This window comes from Pteropus vampyrus, unplaced genomic scaffold (genome assembly GCF_000151845.1).
Source record: "Pteropus vampyrus isolate Shadow unplaced genomic scaffold, Pvam_2.0 Scaffold191, whole genome shotgun sequence".
NCBI classification, from domain to species: Eukaryota; Metazoa; Chordata; class Mammalia; order Chiroptera; family Pteropodidae; genus Pteropus; species Pteropus vampyrus.
In genome coordinates, this window is record NW_011888972.1 from 2,484,458 (window position 1) to 2,502,610 (window position 18,153).

The window sequence follows — 18,153 nt, forward strand, 5'->3', positions numbered from 1 at the left end:
TCCCCACGATATGCTGTCGTCTGGTGAACCCGCTGCTAACACGGGCTCTTAGAGGCAGCTCTGTAAACTGGTGGCGCCTAGGGGATCTGCTCTCCTGGGACCATTGCTAGAGACAGAGCCCCTGTTCCCCATCACGGGCACTTTCTGGCCTCGAGGTCAGGAGTTGCCAGACCACACAGTCCCCCTTGAAGCCTGGGAGTGGACGGCGATGTCATGAGCCCTGTGCCTGAAGGAGTGAAGAGAAATGACGATAACTATTTCAGGGCCTTCTGTGCACCTCACTTCCAGAAGACACTGCATCGTTTATGCCACAGAGATCTCAGGGGGTTAGGAATATCCTCCCCCCTGCACTTGTGCCAAGTGAGTAAACTGAGGCTAACACGGCTAGCAAGAAAGGGCACCTTAAGAACCTGAACCTGGCCTGCTGACCACTAAGCTGTGATGTCCTTTCTACTGGATCCCGCTGCGCAAAGCCCTGACCCTTGCTCCTAGCCTTCATGGCAGAGTTGGGGACTGTGGCTGCGGTTAGACCTTTCCTGCTTTCTGTCCTTGGCCTTTACTCCAAACTTTGGTCGCTAGCATCGAATCCAGAAGGGTAGAGGCAGGAGGCTGTGACAATACTCTCCTCATGAGTCTGAAACAGAAACAGGTCCGGGGAGCGAGGACTGGCCTAGATGCTCACAGTGTAACGCAGCACGAAGGGTCCTTAAAATTCATCTCCTCTGGAGGGGGGGGTCACAGATGCAGTACGCTTTCAGAGTCTACACAGGTAATACAGTGGTGTGAGTGTGTGTGAGTGTGTGTGTGTGCACGCGCACACACGCACACAGGAGAATGGTGGGCAGTCTTGTGAACTGGAGGGAATTCCTTCCTGCCCCTGCCGTGTGCGCATGCGTGCATGCACACATACATACACCCGTAAAAGGCATTCATATAATATTTAAAATTTTTCCCTGAAACTCTTCCGTATCCCAAAATTGAATTCGGTCCTTAGCCACAATTTTGGGACTTCTGACATTAATCCAACCTTTCAAGTCGAAGATGGGGGAGGGGGGGGCTGAGGCCAGAGCGCGAGGTCACCATGCCGCATCGGCTCTCTTCGACTGACTGGTTTTGAGTCTCTCTCAGTACCTGCCTCTCTGAGCTCCTTCTAGAGTTGCACGGTCCAACACAGTAGCCACTAGCCATGCGTGGCTACTTACATTTAAATTAATCAAGATTAGAGAAGATTAAAAATATCATTCCTTGGTCTCGCTGGCCACATTTCAAGTGCTCAAAAGCCACATGTGGCTACACTGGACGGCACTCCATCATCCAGAAAGGTCTATGGAATAGCACTTGGAATCGAAACTGTTCTCTGCAGGCAGCTGTCCAATTTGTCATGCCCTGTTCATGCTTTTGATAAACAGAAAAGAATCCAAAGAATTTGACACAGATGAATCCACGAGTTTTTCTAAAAGATGGAGGGGCCGCGAGTGAGGTACGCTATCGGCTCAACTCTCCCGCCCATGACTCAGCTCTCGGGGGATCGGCGGGAGGGGACGGCTCGCGGACCTAAGCCAACTCATTACAAGTGACCGCGATACGTGCGGGGACTGTGGCGAGAACCCATCGCCGTGAAGTAACTGCCCTTCTCCGAGAAGCCCCAGTGAGAACCTGCCTGGTATTTCCAAGTCCTCCTCCTATGGACCCATGTGGCATGCGCGTGAGGAAGGGAAGGCGCATTGCCACTGGCCTCCTGGGTGCTGTGCCGTCCCTGGGGCCGCAGTGGCTCAAGCTGCACCAGGTGTTCTGGTCTGAAGAGGGTGACTGTCCTCAACGTAAATGAAATCGGATTCCATTCATTCTGCTGGGGGATCCGCTGTTCTCTGCGCGGCAAATGGCAGCACATCGCTACATGACTTGGAATGCTGGACAATGAGGCTCGCTGGCCTCGGTTGGTACTCAATGTCCAAGGCCTTGTTTGCTTCCATGAAGGCCACCCCCACCCCCCGCCTGCCTCCCGCACCTGAGCCCGAGTCGGACCTTACTCTTGCATGTGAGGTCAGGCCTGCCCGCCGTGCTGTGGTGCAGACCCATCGCTGTGCTGTAGCTGAGCGACATCCAGAGAGAGGAGGTAGGTAGGGAAGATGGTTAGGGGTAACGGTCTGTGAGCCGCTTTGCATCTCTTCCCTGCCTTTCAACCTTACGTCAGAGCGGTGATAAGAAAGGGCCACTGGCAAGGTACTTCTCTGTCCCTACCTGTTCTTCAGGACAGTGGTCCCCGACCTTTGTGGCACCAGGGACCGGGGCTCCTACGAGAATCTAATGCCTGATGATCTGACGCGGAGCTGAGGCGGCGATGCTGGCGCTGGAAAGTGGCTGCAGACAAAGACGCAGCTTTGCCAGCAAGCCCGCCGCTCACCTCCTGCTGTGCGGCCTGGGTCCTCACAGAGCTTGGGGACCCCTGCTTTAGGGGCCTCGGGCACCAGACTCGATGCCTGCATCGCTTGGGAAACTCACTTTTCAGACTGGTGGCATTAGACTCCTGTGACGGCTGTCCCTAATGTGCCAGGGGAACATTTTTCAAACCGGGTTTCATGGCGCGCCTCTAAGGAGAGGTAGGTGTGCTTCGGCTGTGGCTCGTGTAGCCATTCTTGCGGCCCCGTTCCTTGCCAGAGACCGGAGGCTTTCTCCTCTACGGGCAGGGGAGAGGCGAGGTGAGGTGCATTTTCCAAAGTCTTGGAACATTTGAACCCTCCTCCCTGAGCTCGGGGATATTTCTCTTCTTCATATATCACCATAGAATTTAGATCCCAAAAAGAATCACTTTCTGTGGTAGGTAGACTTCTAAGATGGCCCCCGAGATTCCCCAGCTCTGTCGGACACACACCTTCTTCCAGGTGTTTAGTCAAACGCTAATGGAAATGCTGCCGTGAAAGACTTGGGCAGATGTAATTAAGGCCAAAATTCAGTTGAATCTTAAGGGCGCTTATCCTGATGGGCCTGACTTAATGAGACGAGCCCCTACAAGGGACGGGGCGCTTTCTGAAAAGATGCTTCTGGAGTCAGGGAGATTTAACATCAAGAAGATTCTGTGTCGCTGGCTTTTAAGGTACAGTGGTCCACATGGCAAGAACTGAGGGCAGCCTCGGGTGGCTGAGAGCAACCTCTCCCTGACAGCCACAAGGGAAGCGGGAACCTTAACCCTACCGACGCAGGGAACCCGACCCAGCCATCGCCGCATGAACTTGGAAGAGGACACCGAGCTCCAGATTAGACTGCAGCCTGGCCAACAACTTGATTCCACCCCTGAGAAACTGAGCTGACGATCCGGTCATGCTGTGTCAGACTTCTGACTTACATAACTCAGCTGCTAAATGGGTACCGTTTGAAGAGGCTAACTCTGAGGCAATTTGTTATTGCAGCGGTAGAAAACCAATACATTTTCCTTACGGAGGTGTGCTGTTGGGCAAGATAAGAGACTTGGGAGCCAGACAGTCTTGGGTTCGAATCCCAGTTCCGTCAATTACGAACTTAATAACCTTGAGCCCTTTGCTCGGCTTTTCTGACATTCAGTTTCCTCATCTGCAAAATGGGGGTGCCACCACCTAGGTCTTAGGGCACTTAGGAGAACGAAATGAGAGAGAATGCCTGGCATAGAGTCAGCCCTCTAAACGGTGCCTTCACTCTCTATCCGTCTGCGAAGAGGAGGGAGTGAATGGCCTGCAGGTGACCCAGCTCAGGCATGGGGAAGAGGCGACAGCAGAACAGAGAACCAGGGAAGAGAAAGGAACGGGACGCGCTGTGAAAAGACCTTCTTCTGGACACAGCTGTCTGTAACACTGAATTTAGATCTTAAGTGTAGTTTTCAATGCTAAGTAGACATAAAGGTATGTTTGCTGCAGGGCTGCAAAGTCTCTGTGTGTGTGTGTGCGCGCGTGTGTGCGTGTGTGTGTGTGTGCGTGTGTGCGCGTGTGCGCGTGTGTGTGCGCGCACGCGCGCCCACAGGTGCTTATGTATTGTAATCGGTAAATATGGAGACCATGAACACAAATGCCTTCATTGGTCAGGCAGATATGTAAATGAGTAAAAGAAACAGGGTGGGCTGGGGACATTGAAAGTGACTGATGCCCTTCCTGGCAGGGTCTATGTCAGGTCTCTAGGCAACGACTGTGCCGGACGACGGGAGTCTGCAGTGGCCTTTGGCCTGGGGAAAGCCGGTTTGTGGTTCTGGCGTAACTCATGCCAGCCATCTTTCCATCTGCTAGGATTGGAGCCAGGAGCTGTCGCCATCTCACTGCAGGCTTGGAAGGCCAGAGGAACACTGAGCTCGGGCCCAGGGGAGCTCAGCGCGTGACCTCGGCCACATCCCCTTCCTTCTTTTAGTCCCGGTTGCCCCATATGCATGCAAAGGGGAGTAGTTAAAAGCACAGACTCAAGTCCAACTGTCTCTGTTGTAAGCCTGGCTCTATTGCTTGCTAGCTGTGGGGCTCCGGGCCAGACTTGGGATCTGAATCCTGTTGAAGCTAGGACAGTGTCCAAGAGCCGATCTCTAGCTAGAACACATTCTGAGAACCTGCTTAGGCTGGCAACCTATAGGAAGTCCTGCCTTCTATCTCAGGCATTTGTTTTCAAGCCAAAGGCTGAGGACCAAACCGATAGGTTTCAGAATCCTAAGGTAACATTAGAGTCTACCTCACACAGTTGTAATTTCCCTGAGAGAGTCCACGTAAGGCGCCTAGCGCAGAGTGAACTCTGCAGGTCAACAAGTGATGCCTCTTCCTCCCGCTGGTCGCTAGACCTCACACTGCTCCGCTTCGTTCCCTTTATGTCGAGCAGGAGAACTTCCTTCTGGAAAAGCTAATGGATGAAACGTATCATTTCCAAAAAGGATTGAGAGCAGCTACGGGAGACAATCAGAGTTCATCAAAGCAGTACAGTCGCAGAGGGGCCAGTGTTCTACAAGTTCCTTTCAGGGCTCCTGACCGCAGACACAGCGGCCTCGGCGTGGGGCTCCAATAACCTCACCTTCCTGCAGCTACGTTTGCGACGCCGCGTCGCACACTGTTCGAAAGAAAGGTTCCATCGACAAGAAAGTGTTCGAAGGCCCCAGATCCTGTCCATCCCTGCTCCCCCATCCAAAGCGATCCTTACTTTAAAGATGAGTAGACCGAAGGCCAAAGCTAAGTCTAGCCCAAGGTTACACACTGGACAGCAGCAGAGCAAGAACTAACTAGAACCAGGCCTCCTGACTTCCAGGGTGCCGCTCTGTCCAGTCCATCAGGTCGAGCGGCACGGTAATGGGGAGAAAGATTAGCTGGAGACAAGTGGTAAAGACCTAGGGGTGAGAGGTTAGCGGGGGGAGCATCCAAGGGTAAGTGCACACTAGTAACTGGAGGTCAACCTCTCTTCAGCAGGAAGGCTCCCCAGCCCTACCCACACCCCCACTCTGGTTCTGAGTCAGAGAAACAGCCGGGGAGAAGAATATCACATTTTATCTTTCAAGGTTTATGCTGGACTATTTAGTCTAATGGTTTTTAGTTCACGGAGGAGTAAATGTAATTAATAATAGAATGATATGCAACGCCGCATCCCGGTGCCAAAGCCCAGGATCCGGCGGAAACCATTTCCAAGTCTCCTCTGACCGCTGAGCCCGAAGGAAAGGGGCTCACCGTCCCGAGGCCACCCTGGGCAAGGGGCGCAAGGTCATCACCAAAACCTTGGAAATGCTTTCACATACTGGGCTTCTCCACTGGCAAAAAAAAAACCAAAACAAAACAAACAAAAAAAAACTACGGGAGTTGAGAGCATACATGCTTTTACAATTACATTTAAACTGACATTAAAAACAAATGTGAAACAGTCTAAGCTGAACAGGTCAGGATGACCTGGAAAGCAAACGAGAGGGGGAAAAAAAAAAAAAAGGAAAAAGGAAAAAGGAGAAAAAGGGCCAATGTGAACAGCATTAATTCTGTCAGCCTGTTGTAAGTAAAAAAAAATATCATTGGTGTATTAATGGTTTTATTAAAGGAAAATTCGCCAGCACAAATATGCGACATTCAAACAAATAAAAAGCAGTTAAGAAAGAAACCACATTAGCCTTTCAATCCACATTAGGGAACCTCTTGTTGGCCTGGAGATTAAAATTGTGCCCCCGGGAGGGGGGAAGTCCCCCCACCCCAAGTCCTGCCTTGGCTCTCCTCCAGAATATTGCTGAGTCAATGGAAGGAAGGGGGGGGATGGAGGCAGAGAGAGCGAGCGAGCGAGAGCGAGAGCGCGCGTGCGTGTGCGTAGGAGCAACAGGGTGGAAAATGCAGGCACCAGGCAAAGCAGATGCATGCTTCTGACTCTCCACTTTGTACCCTCGGCCTAAAAGACTCCGCATCCACCAGAGGGGAATTGGTTTCGGTACGGAGGCTCTGGGGCAGAGACAGCATAGCAAGACATTACAAACTCTAAGCGCCTCTCCCGTCGCATCGTCGCATCGATGCAGAGGTTGAGGCTGCCTTGGGAGAACAAGGCCTAGCACCTGATGAAGAGGTGAGCAGGCGATGTGAGCGAGCGGCGGGGGGGGCAGGGGGGCCCACACTGGGAGTGAGAGGAAGTCTCACCCACTGCCCCCCACCACCCTGACTTTGACAGGAAATGAGCAGCAGGCGCTGGCTCTTAAGACTTCGCCATCCTCGCCGGTTACGAAAGGTTCAAGTGTACGCGGGATCCCGAGCACCGTGCATCAGCTGGGGCTAGAGAGAAAAAGGCCTGTCGGGTCTGTCTGGAGAGGGGCTGGCTGGTGTCTGGGGGCAGCTCCCCCAGAACAGGCGGAAGTCAGGTCACTGTTTACTGTCAGTGCTGGGGCCTGAGCTTAAGATCTCGGTCCTTGGCACCAGTCCAGCAGAATGGAGGTGCAGAGCAGCTCGCGAAGTGCCTGGCGTCCAAGTCACAGTGGTCACGGGAGCCTCACAGGCGCAGCGGCTTCCCGTTCAAGGCAGCACCTTGAGTCCCATCGGCAAAGGTCCTTCCCAGCAGCACCCCACTGTGCAAAGCGAGCTACGGAGCCACGGTTCGCTGCAGCCCCGAGTCAGTGTCTGGCTGCCACTGCAGACGACCGAGACCTGTCACAAGCTCTCCGCTAATACTGCGTGATGTCCCAGGAAACAAGCGCATCAGGCAGGGGACACCGCCAGTCCCGTGGGGAACGGTCATTGCCTAAGGAGCAGCCCCCAGCCCCAACGTCAGTGCCTGTGTCCAGGAGCAAGGGCCCTCAAGGTGCAGAGGCCGGGCGTTTCTAGGCCTCCCTCCAGCCCCGTGGAACCCTCATTCTGAGTGAGGCAGATCAGCCTCTCTTCAGGGTCTGCTCATTCTGAGATGCTTGCAGCTGCCAAGCCGGAATTTTTTCTAACATGAAAGAGAGACACCGTGGAATGTAAGAACTTAAAGATGGGTTTGCACCTAGCAGGTCCGATAATCAGATGCCCGAGTCACGTCTTCTGACATAGGAGGCTGCATGCAAAACTGGGCGGCGGGGGTGGCTGCCATTTTGGCCTGGTGGGGGGGGTGTTCTTTTTCTCTTTTCCTACCTATCCGTAAGACAGGTGAGATGGGGTATGAACAATTCTTTCCTTGCGGTCATTGTTCTCCCTTTTCTGCCTGGACAAATATACCAAATAGCTTATATACATGTTTGTGTGTGCCTCTTTGTACACAGCGGGTAAGGATGAGGCGGGGGTGGGGGAAGGCAGGGTGTGGAGGAAGAGAAGGGAGGTAGAATTTAACAGTCTCATTACAGCCACTCAGAGCCCAACAAAGGCGCCCTATTCGCTCCTCTGAATTTCTTGCGGCAGCCAAACAATCCCATAATATTACAAGCATTATTACTCAGCCTGCAGATGGGAATGCTTCAAGATCAACGTGTGTGTGCCTAACAGCTCACCAATCAAAGCTTCCACGCCTCATTCTCCACCCCAGGGACAGTCCCCAGTCTCTTTCAGTTTTGCTGTGGCCGGCATGACATCACACACTGTGTAGGCCTGGGCCGGTGACCTTCTGTCTTGGCCAAGATCCAGATTTTCTTCTTAGTGCCAAATGCCAGTCCAAGTTTTCTGCAGGTGATTTCTTCGGGATTAGTGCTTGCATGGTTTTTAATTGCTGACTGCTGGAAGGCTGAAATTGTCCCTCAACAATCAATTTTCACACCTCAGCCACAGAGCTGCTGGCCCAATGGGGGTATTAAACGGGAAAAAGAAAAATTTCTATGCCTGGCCTAAGAGATCTAATAAGTATCGCAAGGATTCACTGGACTGTGGAGAATGGAACCTGATTGCGTAAGAGGTGCTCGGGGCTAGCCAGATCATTTCCCTATTTTGTCCCGGAAATAGGATCAATAACAGACCATCTGAAGGCTCTACTGCTTTCTGGGTGGCTGTGTATTTCGCACCCTGCTCCCCCCCGCCCCGCGGTTGGACTCCACATAAAAACAATGTCAAAGAATGTGCAAAAGTCTCTATAGAAGCATCTTGCTCGGGTACGCTGTTCGTGTATAGTTTCAGTAAAATAAGAAAGTGTTTTAAACACTTCTGTGATCTTAAGGAAGACATCCTACAACTTGTAACAACAGGTGGCACTCTTCTTAAATCAAAAGTAAAATGTTTCGGACAAGCGCTTATGTTAAAAGTCCAAATGAAACTTTTCTCCTGAATTGTGGTCCTCGAAAAATACTTGCCTTTGTGTATATGACCTATTGCGTGCTGTGTACTCTTAGCTTTCTGCCTACTACCTTCGAAAAATATTGCCTATGACATCATTTTACTCTTTCAAGAGCAACTGAGAGATTTTGGAGCACTCAGAGCAAAAGTAAACAACAATAAAATCTGCTATTCCATTTTAAAAACTCAAGGATTCTAAGTGGAAATTTTACAGGTGAGATACTCATTCAAGTACACGATACGGGAAGTCATCAATTTTGATGATGAGAAAAAATTACTCTCCGAGACAGACTACAACATATATGTGCTGTCTCAGATGATTCGGATTGGAGGAATTAGGAGAGACAGTCACTGCTCTCGCCGTACATAAGTTCACTGGAGAACTACGGTTAGAGAGAAATCTACCTTTTCCCCTATAATGTGTCACCCAATATGTACGTCACCAACAGGAGGATGATGACCTAGGCCATGGAGAACAGATTTTAAGGGCTGGATTCAGGGGTGATTCGGAAACCGTAGAAGCAAAGAAGCAGCACCGAAATCCCAGTCGTAAGCAGAGGGAGGTCAGGAGTATTCATTATCACTGTCTCTCTCTCCTTGTGTAAATTTTTGAGGGCAGAGATCATAACGTATTCATCTATGCTCCCCTCAAATGCCTACCACAGTATCTGGCACATAGCTGGCACCCACTTAAGTATTTGTTAAGTGGGCAGAGGACTGAAGAGGTACAAAGATGGAAGGACCAGGTAGTCGGCTGGTTCGAACGGCTAGATGGACAGATGAACGGACACTGTGGAACGCGTCCTGAAGAAGCATTCCACGAACCCTACCTCGGCACTGGGGCCGCCCTCCAGCCTGCACGGCTTGTGACTTGAGCACGGAGAACAACGAAGGAGCTGGCCGTCGAGACTGTCTTCAACACTGGGGACCGCGAGGGTTTTCACAGTGTCCATGACAACATCTGACCGGGGCCGGGGCTCCCTGAGGCACCCTCCCGACTAGAGAATCATGGAGGCTGTCAAGACCGGCAGATCTGTTAACAGTTTGTAGTCTCAGACGTGGAGTTCAGTCCCCTAGAAGAGACGCGTCTGAAATATCAGAGTAACCGCTGAAGAAAATGGTGCGCGCCTCCGAGTTTTACGTACTCTGCGGCTCCGTGTCGCTTCTCTTTTGGGGTTTGGCTGCCACCTGAAATTCTTGAATGGTCTACCATCTTCCGTGGTCCAGGGGAGGACGGAGTGACTCAGGACTTGCAAGAACCAGAAAGAAATAATATCTGGGGACGGAGAGGAGGGGGCATGAGGAAGAGGGAGTGGCCAGGGAGAAGATGGCAGGAAAGGGCAATTCTTTCTCATTCCATCTTGAAAAACTGAGAGCACATCCTTGGGAAGTGCAGAGGAAAGTCACAGATGGCTGTGCGTTTATTCTTAATTACAGGCCGTGAAAAAAAAACCACAGCTAATTCGCCCCAGAGAAGGTCTTTCTCTGGACAGTTATATTTATAACTATCTTCTAAAATGAAAAGTAGGCAAGGGGGTTAGACTTTTGAAGCGATTAGCAATATGTGATGTTTCGACAGCAGCCAGAAGCGAACCATGCGCAAAGAAAGGCCTGTCCCCACTGCGGACGGCCAGCGTGAACTGGAGGCCGTGCTGAACGCGACCGCCCTGGGCATCCGACCACCTCCAGGATTCTTTCGGAAGGACCAAGCGCTGCTAAGAAAAGCAGCAACGGACAGGCAGACAGGCCTAGAAGCAGGAAGGAAAAGGCCGTGTTTTCAGTCCCTCTGGGTCGAGGAGACCCCATCAGCCAACAGTACAGGGGACACTACAGGGCACGCTAGATTACACATCTCGAGGCCTGACGAGCAAGCGGCCGTCAGCTGCAGAGTGCCAGCTTCTCTAAGATACGAAGACCAGCCTCCTGCCCTGCACGGTCCCCTTTTAGACACACGAGGTATCTTCTTTAGCTGTGACCTGAGGTAGCTGAAATTACTACGCAGGTCAAAACGCCCCAGTCTAGACTATCTATAGTTCTGAAAGCAGCGGATAGACAATCCAAAAAAAGAGCGGATAAAACTTACGGGCCTTTCTCTGTGACTTTAGACATAAAAGCACAAAACGGCGGTACCAGTAAGGCCTTCGGTGGAGCCCGCCATCCATGATGGGAAACTGAGCCTCAGAGGGCAGAAGGGACTTGCTCAAGGCCACATCCTCAGCTGCCATTTGGAGTATATTATACGATTGCGAGTTGAGTGAGAGGAAGAATAAAACCGAATTACACGAATTCTCCTTCGAAGCGATCAAAATGTCTATGTCCAACTCAAATCTTATGAAAAGTGAAGTGTATTGCTCAAGTACTCAGAAGGGCGACTCTGTGTTATGTTTTCTTTCTCTTTTCCATTGTTTCAGACGTGAAAGTTAATAAACCTAATGAGCGTTTAGTCGGAAGGCAAGGAATGTAGACGTAAGTTGAGCAAAACGGAAAGGCTTTTCAAACCATGGGGTCGAAGGTGAACACTTGGGTTCTCACTGACATGGCACTCGAATGTGACACACGATTCCTTTTATTACCGGAACCATCTTCCAAAAGGATCTCGATGGTACTTTTGGCCGGAGGTGATGGAGCGTGATTTTCGGTGACGCCTGCCTGTTGGAACCCTTGGAGTAACTCGGAGTACAAGCCAACTGGGAAGTGTGCCGAACAGCCTCACCAGCTAAATTGCCAGTGCACGCACTGTCACAAGAAACCCTCCCATTTGTCTAGCGCTTTGTCATTTACCAAGGATGTTCCCATTATCACGTCATCTGTTCCCCAGTACAGCTCTGTGAGAGTGACATCTGTAAAATGACACGGGAAGAAATGGAGGCTTGGAGGGGGCGCAGTAAGTAACGGAGCTGAGCCTTTAACCTAAGTCCACCTGACTCCAAAGGCGAGAGCACGTACGCGACAACAGGGACCCTTGTATCTTGTGGACATTTCTTGAAGTTCGCCAGCCTGAAGCTCTACTGCCTAGCATGCATGGTGCCCTGTACGCAGGAGACACATGGTAAACATCATAGAAATGGAACCAAAACAAAACCCATCTGCAGTACTTTTCAGCTCCTTTTCATTATGTTGACCAAGCCCGTTCAAAGCTGGGCACACTAGCCAAGAAATCAAGCTGAAATCTTACCACACCCTCCTCGATGAGAAACTGATGGGCAGATGTGTGCCCGTCTGCTCTCTGGAGGGAAATGATCGGCCGTACATGGCCTCCTTTTCAAAGGCGTTCACTGGAATCATGTCACAGCCTGCTTTGTAATGAAGGATGGTGACTGACGCTTCAAACTAATCTTAAGATTTGGACCCAAATGCTATGAAGACATTTATTACCGTTAAACTTTCCCTGCATCAAAATGGGCATGCGATTCCTACCAGAAGATGGCAGACCCAGGGGTTGTCTGCCCGTGAGCGCCCCCACACTTCTCCCTTACGCATAATTCACAGAGAGTCGAGCTGTCAGAAGCCTCACCACGGGGCCGCGCCATTCGCGTGGCCCTCCCGTCCATCCCTTTGGCTGCCCCGCACTCTCCGACCCCAGGCTATTTCCTCTCCCCCACTACAATGGTGGACCACGGCTGTAGGACTCCTCTGAAGGATGCCAGACAAACATGAAAGAGATTGATTTCTTTCAGATATCTGAGTTTCATTTCATGCGGCTGCCTGGAAAACCACTCACAGAGCATCTGCCTGAGATGTCTGCGAATACTAGACACTACTTGAGATGCTTCCGTTGAAATCATCTCAAATTGAGCCTGGGTCAATTTATTTGTAGTGCTTTGGTCTGTTTAAAGACTATTACCGGCCTGTGAGGAGGGGAGGGTATACATATCCATGCGAAGACCCACACGTGTTCTGCGAGAAAACAAGTTGGCGTTTATAAACGTGCACATAGGCAGACTAGGTGTTGGACACCTTGCAGAAACCCAGAGACGGACAAGTGGTCTAAATTAACCTTGAGAGGGGGAGGGGAGAAGGCAGGATTCTGGCTGCTTGGGGTTTTCGGGCTGGTAATAGGTAATCAGATATGAGGCCACAGTTGTAGGCATTCGGAAATAGGCTTGTCTTTTCTCAAGGTCCATTTCCAACTTGAAGTGGACTAATGAGCTTGCTTTTGTCGTGAAAGGTACATCTTTTTGGAAGTGGAAGGCAGCAGAGAGGACTCTGGCACTGACCAGATGTAAACACGAAGAAATGAGGAACGTGGGGGGAGCGGGGACTCTAAGTGCCAGCCAAGCCTTTCTGGAATGGTGACAGTGCTCATGGTGGACACCGACTAGGGAACAGAGAGCCTTATGATGGGGTGGGGAGGGTCACCCTCGAAAGAGCTATATCTCACCTCTGTTAAGCTACTGTGCTACCCAAAAAATGCTTTTGGAAATGATCAATAGATTTGCAGAGAAAAGGACGTGATTAAAAGACCTGCTCATCTCTGGGAGATGTGGGGTAGGAAATTGGCTCCGCTTGGCAGCCGAGCCACGGGCTCAAAGAGAAGCAGCTTCTCATTCCAGGTGGCCAGCCCCACAGTACAGGCACCAGTTAACTAAGGGATACTCTTGGGTGTTTCAGGCCAGGCTGTGCTTGGGTCATCCTGCACCCGTGTTTCTTCCTTGGTTCTCTCTTCCCAGCCACCAAGGCCAGTAGCATCGTGTCCCTTGGGGAACCCTTCAGAGTCCAGTCAGCACTCGCCCACCCTCCGATGGGTCCTGATCCCTGTTTCACACCTCCTGCTGCCGTGCCAAGCCCCAGAGTAGGGTGTGGCATGGCTAAGGATAAAGAAAGACAGCAGCTGGCGATGCCACGTTGCATGTTGCATGGGAAGAGGTCAGCCCGTATCTAGTGCATGGCTGGCCGCCTTGGAAGTGTCAAGGAGGAAAATCTGGTTTAAAGAGAGAATGAGAGGATGAGGGAGGGAGAGGGAGAAAGAGAAAGCGTAATAAAAGCAGCATACCTCCCAGAGTCATCCCTGCTTCATAGCATTTCCGGAGGCGACAAGATGGACAATTTTTCCTTCGGAATTTATCGATGGTGCAATCATTCCTGCTGGCGCACAGGTACTTCTGTTTTCCTGGGAGAAGAAATATAAGAGTAGAGAGCCCTGTTAATGTGCTTCTGGAGTCTCTTCCCCATGAGTATTTTTAGGCATGAAGAAATGGCATGAAGATATATCCTTCCAGATGAGAGGAGTGGACAGAGAACGGCCCCGAACTATTTGATCACACGGAATCTGACTATGAAACGGGCTGGTTTAATTTGACGCTGTATCATTTGGTTTTCATAGGGATGAACAATTCAGCTCCTTTATTCGGGGCTGGTCACTGGCTTTAAAAATAAGATGCTCTACCTTTACTAAAAGCCAAAAATGCCCATGAGAGAATGATCGCTGGCAGAAATTGTCACTCCTTTAGCACGGCACAGCAAAGACTTAGGCAAGGGTCCTATTTCCTTGTCCTGATTCCTATATTCATGCACGGGCTCATACTCGAGCTAAATCCGATGCTTCTTTTTCGTGATACGCACACAGGTAAAACATCTATAAAAGGGAACTGAACTGCAGGACGTTTCTACTTGTTTTTAAATTGCTAGTGAGCATATACCCCCAACCCTGCAGGTGATAAAACTCAACCAGTGGTCAGGTCCCCTCTTTGCGAGGTGAGTCACAGCAAGGGAAAGGAAGTCCTCTCTGAAGAAAAATCGTCCTTGCCATGTGTACCTGGAGTCGTCAGTTACGAAGAAATATACACACAGGAACAGACCGCGCGCACGCGCACGCGCACGCGCACACAGGCGCGCTCAGACCCAGAGTGCCTCGGATCGCAGCTGCTCAGACGTGGAGCGCCGCTCGGGAACATATTATTTCACTCAATACTTCGCCTCCTTGCTCCTAGCACAGGCCAGGCACACAGTCGGTCCTCAATGAAAACGGACTGAATTCATACACGAGTCCCCGCTGTTTTTCCTCTCATCTACTGCTGTGCTTCGGTTTATGGGATAGACTGGGATTTTAGGGTCGATTCTCTTGGCGCAGGAGGAATGTTCGTGGGAGGAGAAGGGAGAGAAATTGAAGAGCAGTTGGTATTTGATCGCAGGAAACGAAAAAAATCCCTCCAGAAATTTAGTTACAGCTTGGCTTTCCTGTCCCTTCACTTAGCCTGCGACGTATGGATGAGACACAGAAGCCATCGCCACTCGCACTGAACAGATGAGGAAAACTAAGTCTCTGGGCCAGAAGGCTTTGTCCCCGCACCGCAGGATGCTGTTTGTGTAAACGGAACACGTGATTTGCTAACAGCTTTTTGCTGCTGCGCACCGGGGACAGTGCAGTGTGCGCAGAGAGGACGGCGCTATGAGTGCCGCTCAGCTTATGGGGTGTCAACTCCCCGGGGGAGGCCCTGCATCCGGTTCCGGTGAGCTCGTTCCCAGTTCTAGAACTGGGACGCCCTCACGGTATCGGCGCTGCTGCGATCCTCGAGGCGAGGCCCACGGATTAGTGAAGTGAGGTCCAACTGGGACCACAAGACTTCTTTGAGGAATCCCTTCTTCCGCAGCAAAACGTTAGCTTCTGGACCCCAGTTTGCCAAGGAAAGGTTACGCGGCCAATGGACTGCGGCCCCCGGTGGCTTCCTAAATTCTGCTTCTGAAAGCAGGTGGCGCGGTGAGTGAGGGAGGGAGGGGACAGCAAAAAAACATAAAAAAAAATGTTTTTTTCAATTTGGAACTCAGGTCATTTCCCTAGCTATAGTTCATACCTTGTCGCAGAGACTCTCTTGGCCTAAAACAACGTCACCTAGAATGAAGATGTACTTTACAGTTTGTCCAGGAAGAAGTGCAAACCGTAGTACAGCCAAAGTCGCTGCATGGTCATTCACCACTGACTCAGTTTTGAGGTTACCACTAACTGACTATAGGACCTTGGATGGGTCCCTTTTCCCTCTCTCGATAACATGAAACAGGCGAAACTATAAAATCATTAAAATCACTTTCATCTCTAGGAGTCTTGAACGACATCTGGATTTCATCCATAATATATTTGCTGAGTCTTTCATACAAAGGGAAAAGTATGATCACGAAGCAAGAACTTAACCAAATTAATGATCTCTCTTCCTTCTCTTTAACGTAGTAACTGACTAACATCTCTTCTATCTGGAATCATTTGGTTTCCTCTTTGTTTTCCAAAGCCCTTCGAAAAACCAAAGCTCTTAACGTAGAGAGCCGCTGCTTTTGCAAGCCACGTGCGACTTGCATAAATAACGTGCTTATGCACATCTGTATGTTCATGCACACGTAAATGCACAGGTCAATATGTGTATGCGCACAGGGTTTCTGAATTATCTTTGTATATATGTCACAATCACATAAAGCATCGAACAGACTAAAACATACAAATATGTACATATGACACGTTTCTCGAAGTAGAACAACAACTTTAAATTTTTAAATGATACACAATAGTGATGGAAGCAGTTGAGGCTTCCTAAGATAGATATGGAAGATATCACCTAAAAACAGGACGGCGACTCATCTATACCGTTTGGACTGGGATCTGAGACAGGGGATGCAACGAACAGCCTCGAGGTTGCTTTCAACCCACCTCTCCCGCCTAATTATCAACTTCCCCAAATAAGGCTCGGCCGACGTACGATCACTGTGTTGCTAGTATTTCCTGCCTATTTATTCTACGCCAACATGGCTGAAGTTTGCATGGTTCTTAATAATAACGAATTAAAACAAAATATGGTATTTGGTCCCACCGCCCCCACTCCTCCGCACAAGGCTTGATTCCCCCCTGAAGCATCTCTGCAAAGTGGTCGCCCCACCTGTTCTTCAACTGCAGCCCATTCCATTTCCGGACCCTGTTGTAAGGTTTTTCCTTCTAAGAAACTCCGTATCTGTCTCCGTGTAGCTCTGATGCATTGGGTATAATTAGAAATGTATAATCTTCGGGTTCTAAACGACCTTAACGCCTCTTAATAAAATGTCCCAATGTGATGCTTGACTCCTCAATTAGGAAAATGGACACAAAGTCTTCAGATGACATGCTACAAGGCACAGGAAGTTGGCGGTAGAGCCAGCACAGAATCTGGCAAGCGCGCCGGATGGAGATGTGCTGTGGGTGGCTGGAGTTTCGAGACAGAGCATTCTGAGGGTGTCAGACATCTTCGTTCATTGTCTAGTGAGCATATGGCCCTGTGGATGCCTTTTCGGTGTTTGGTTGACAGTAGAAGTGCGTAAGGGACACCTACCTGGGCCTGCTCCAAGGTAGTCCTTTGTTCCTACACTACAGCTCAGGTGACTGAATAACACAGAGAACACAAACTCCTATCCATCTCCTCCTCAAATTCTGCAAACATTACACTCAGCTCTTCGACACTGTTGACGTCCAGCAGCAAAATTACATCCACGACCTACAATAAGTCTCACAAAAAACGCTGCTGTGAAACCTCTGGCAAAATACAAACATTCTTCCTCATGTTGAAGGAGATAAGTCTACACTCTGGAGCTGTAAACACTGCATGTTTAAATGTCTGACATCGCTCCTATTGGGACAGCCCCCAAACCCTAGACTGCCACGATAGGTTGGCATGAGGTCCTCAGCAACCTGGCTCTGGAATGCCTGACTGACAGAGGGTGCTCTTCGTCTTCATGGTCCTATTCTTCTATCATAAACCTTCAGTATAATTCGAAGCTTTCGTAGAGACAGAGGTCATGAGACAGACTTCTGTTATTGTCTCCGCACACTCCCCCTTCCTATTAATTTCGGTCAGCCCCGTTGGGGGTGCCATGCAGTGTCAGTTGAGGTCAATGTCTGCTTAGGCTTCTTTCAACTGGTTCACTCTGAAAACTCCTCTTTGGAGCAGAGGAAGTTACCCACCATCTGTGGCGCTGCATCGTTCAAATGAGGAGCGTGTCGAGCCGTCTTTTTTGTGAACCTACACAGAAGACTGAAGAATGTAGGATTTCTCATACTCTATGAGTAGCTTATTAATGCAGGACTTACATGAACAAAACTCAAAAGCGTTACTGAGGTACGTAAAGACGACTCGAATTAAATGGAAGGATGTAAGTGCTCCCGGATGGGAAGGTGTACCATTGCCAAGGATGTCAGTTTTCCCCCCAATTAAATCTATACGTTTAAAATGACCCGAACAAAATCTTGACAAAATAATCCCAAGTTCATCTGAAGGAATCAAATGCGAGGTATCACGGAGATATTTTTGAGGAAGAGTAATAACGTTTTTCCTACCAGACATTTAAGTATTTTAACGCCATAATAATTATAACCGTTTGGTACTGACTCCAGTATAGACTGATCAGCGGAAGAGACCAGAAACGCCCAAAACGCGCTCCATATATGGAATACATCATTCTAAATTTGGGATCAGTATGCACCGTGAAGAAACGATGACTTATTCACTAAATGGTGTCA

At 50.0% G+C, this 18,153-nt stretch overlaps 1 protein-coding gene across 1 annotated transcript in view; it reads right to left on the reverse strand.

Moving 5' to 3' along the window:
• Positions 1-18,153, reverse strand: part of AR (androgen receptor) — a 156,958-nt gene that overhangs the window by 14,151 nt on the left and 124,654 nt on the right. The window contains 1 exon segment of the mRNA XM_011371467.1: positions 13,678-13,794. Coding sequence (XP_011369769.1) covers positions 13,678-13,794 — 117 coding nt within the window.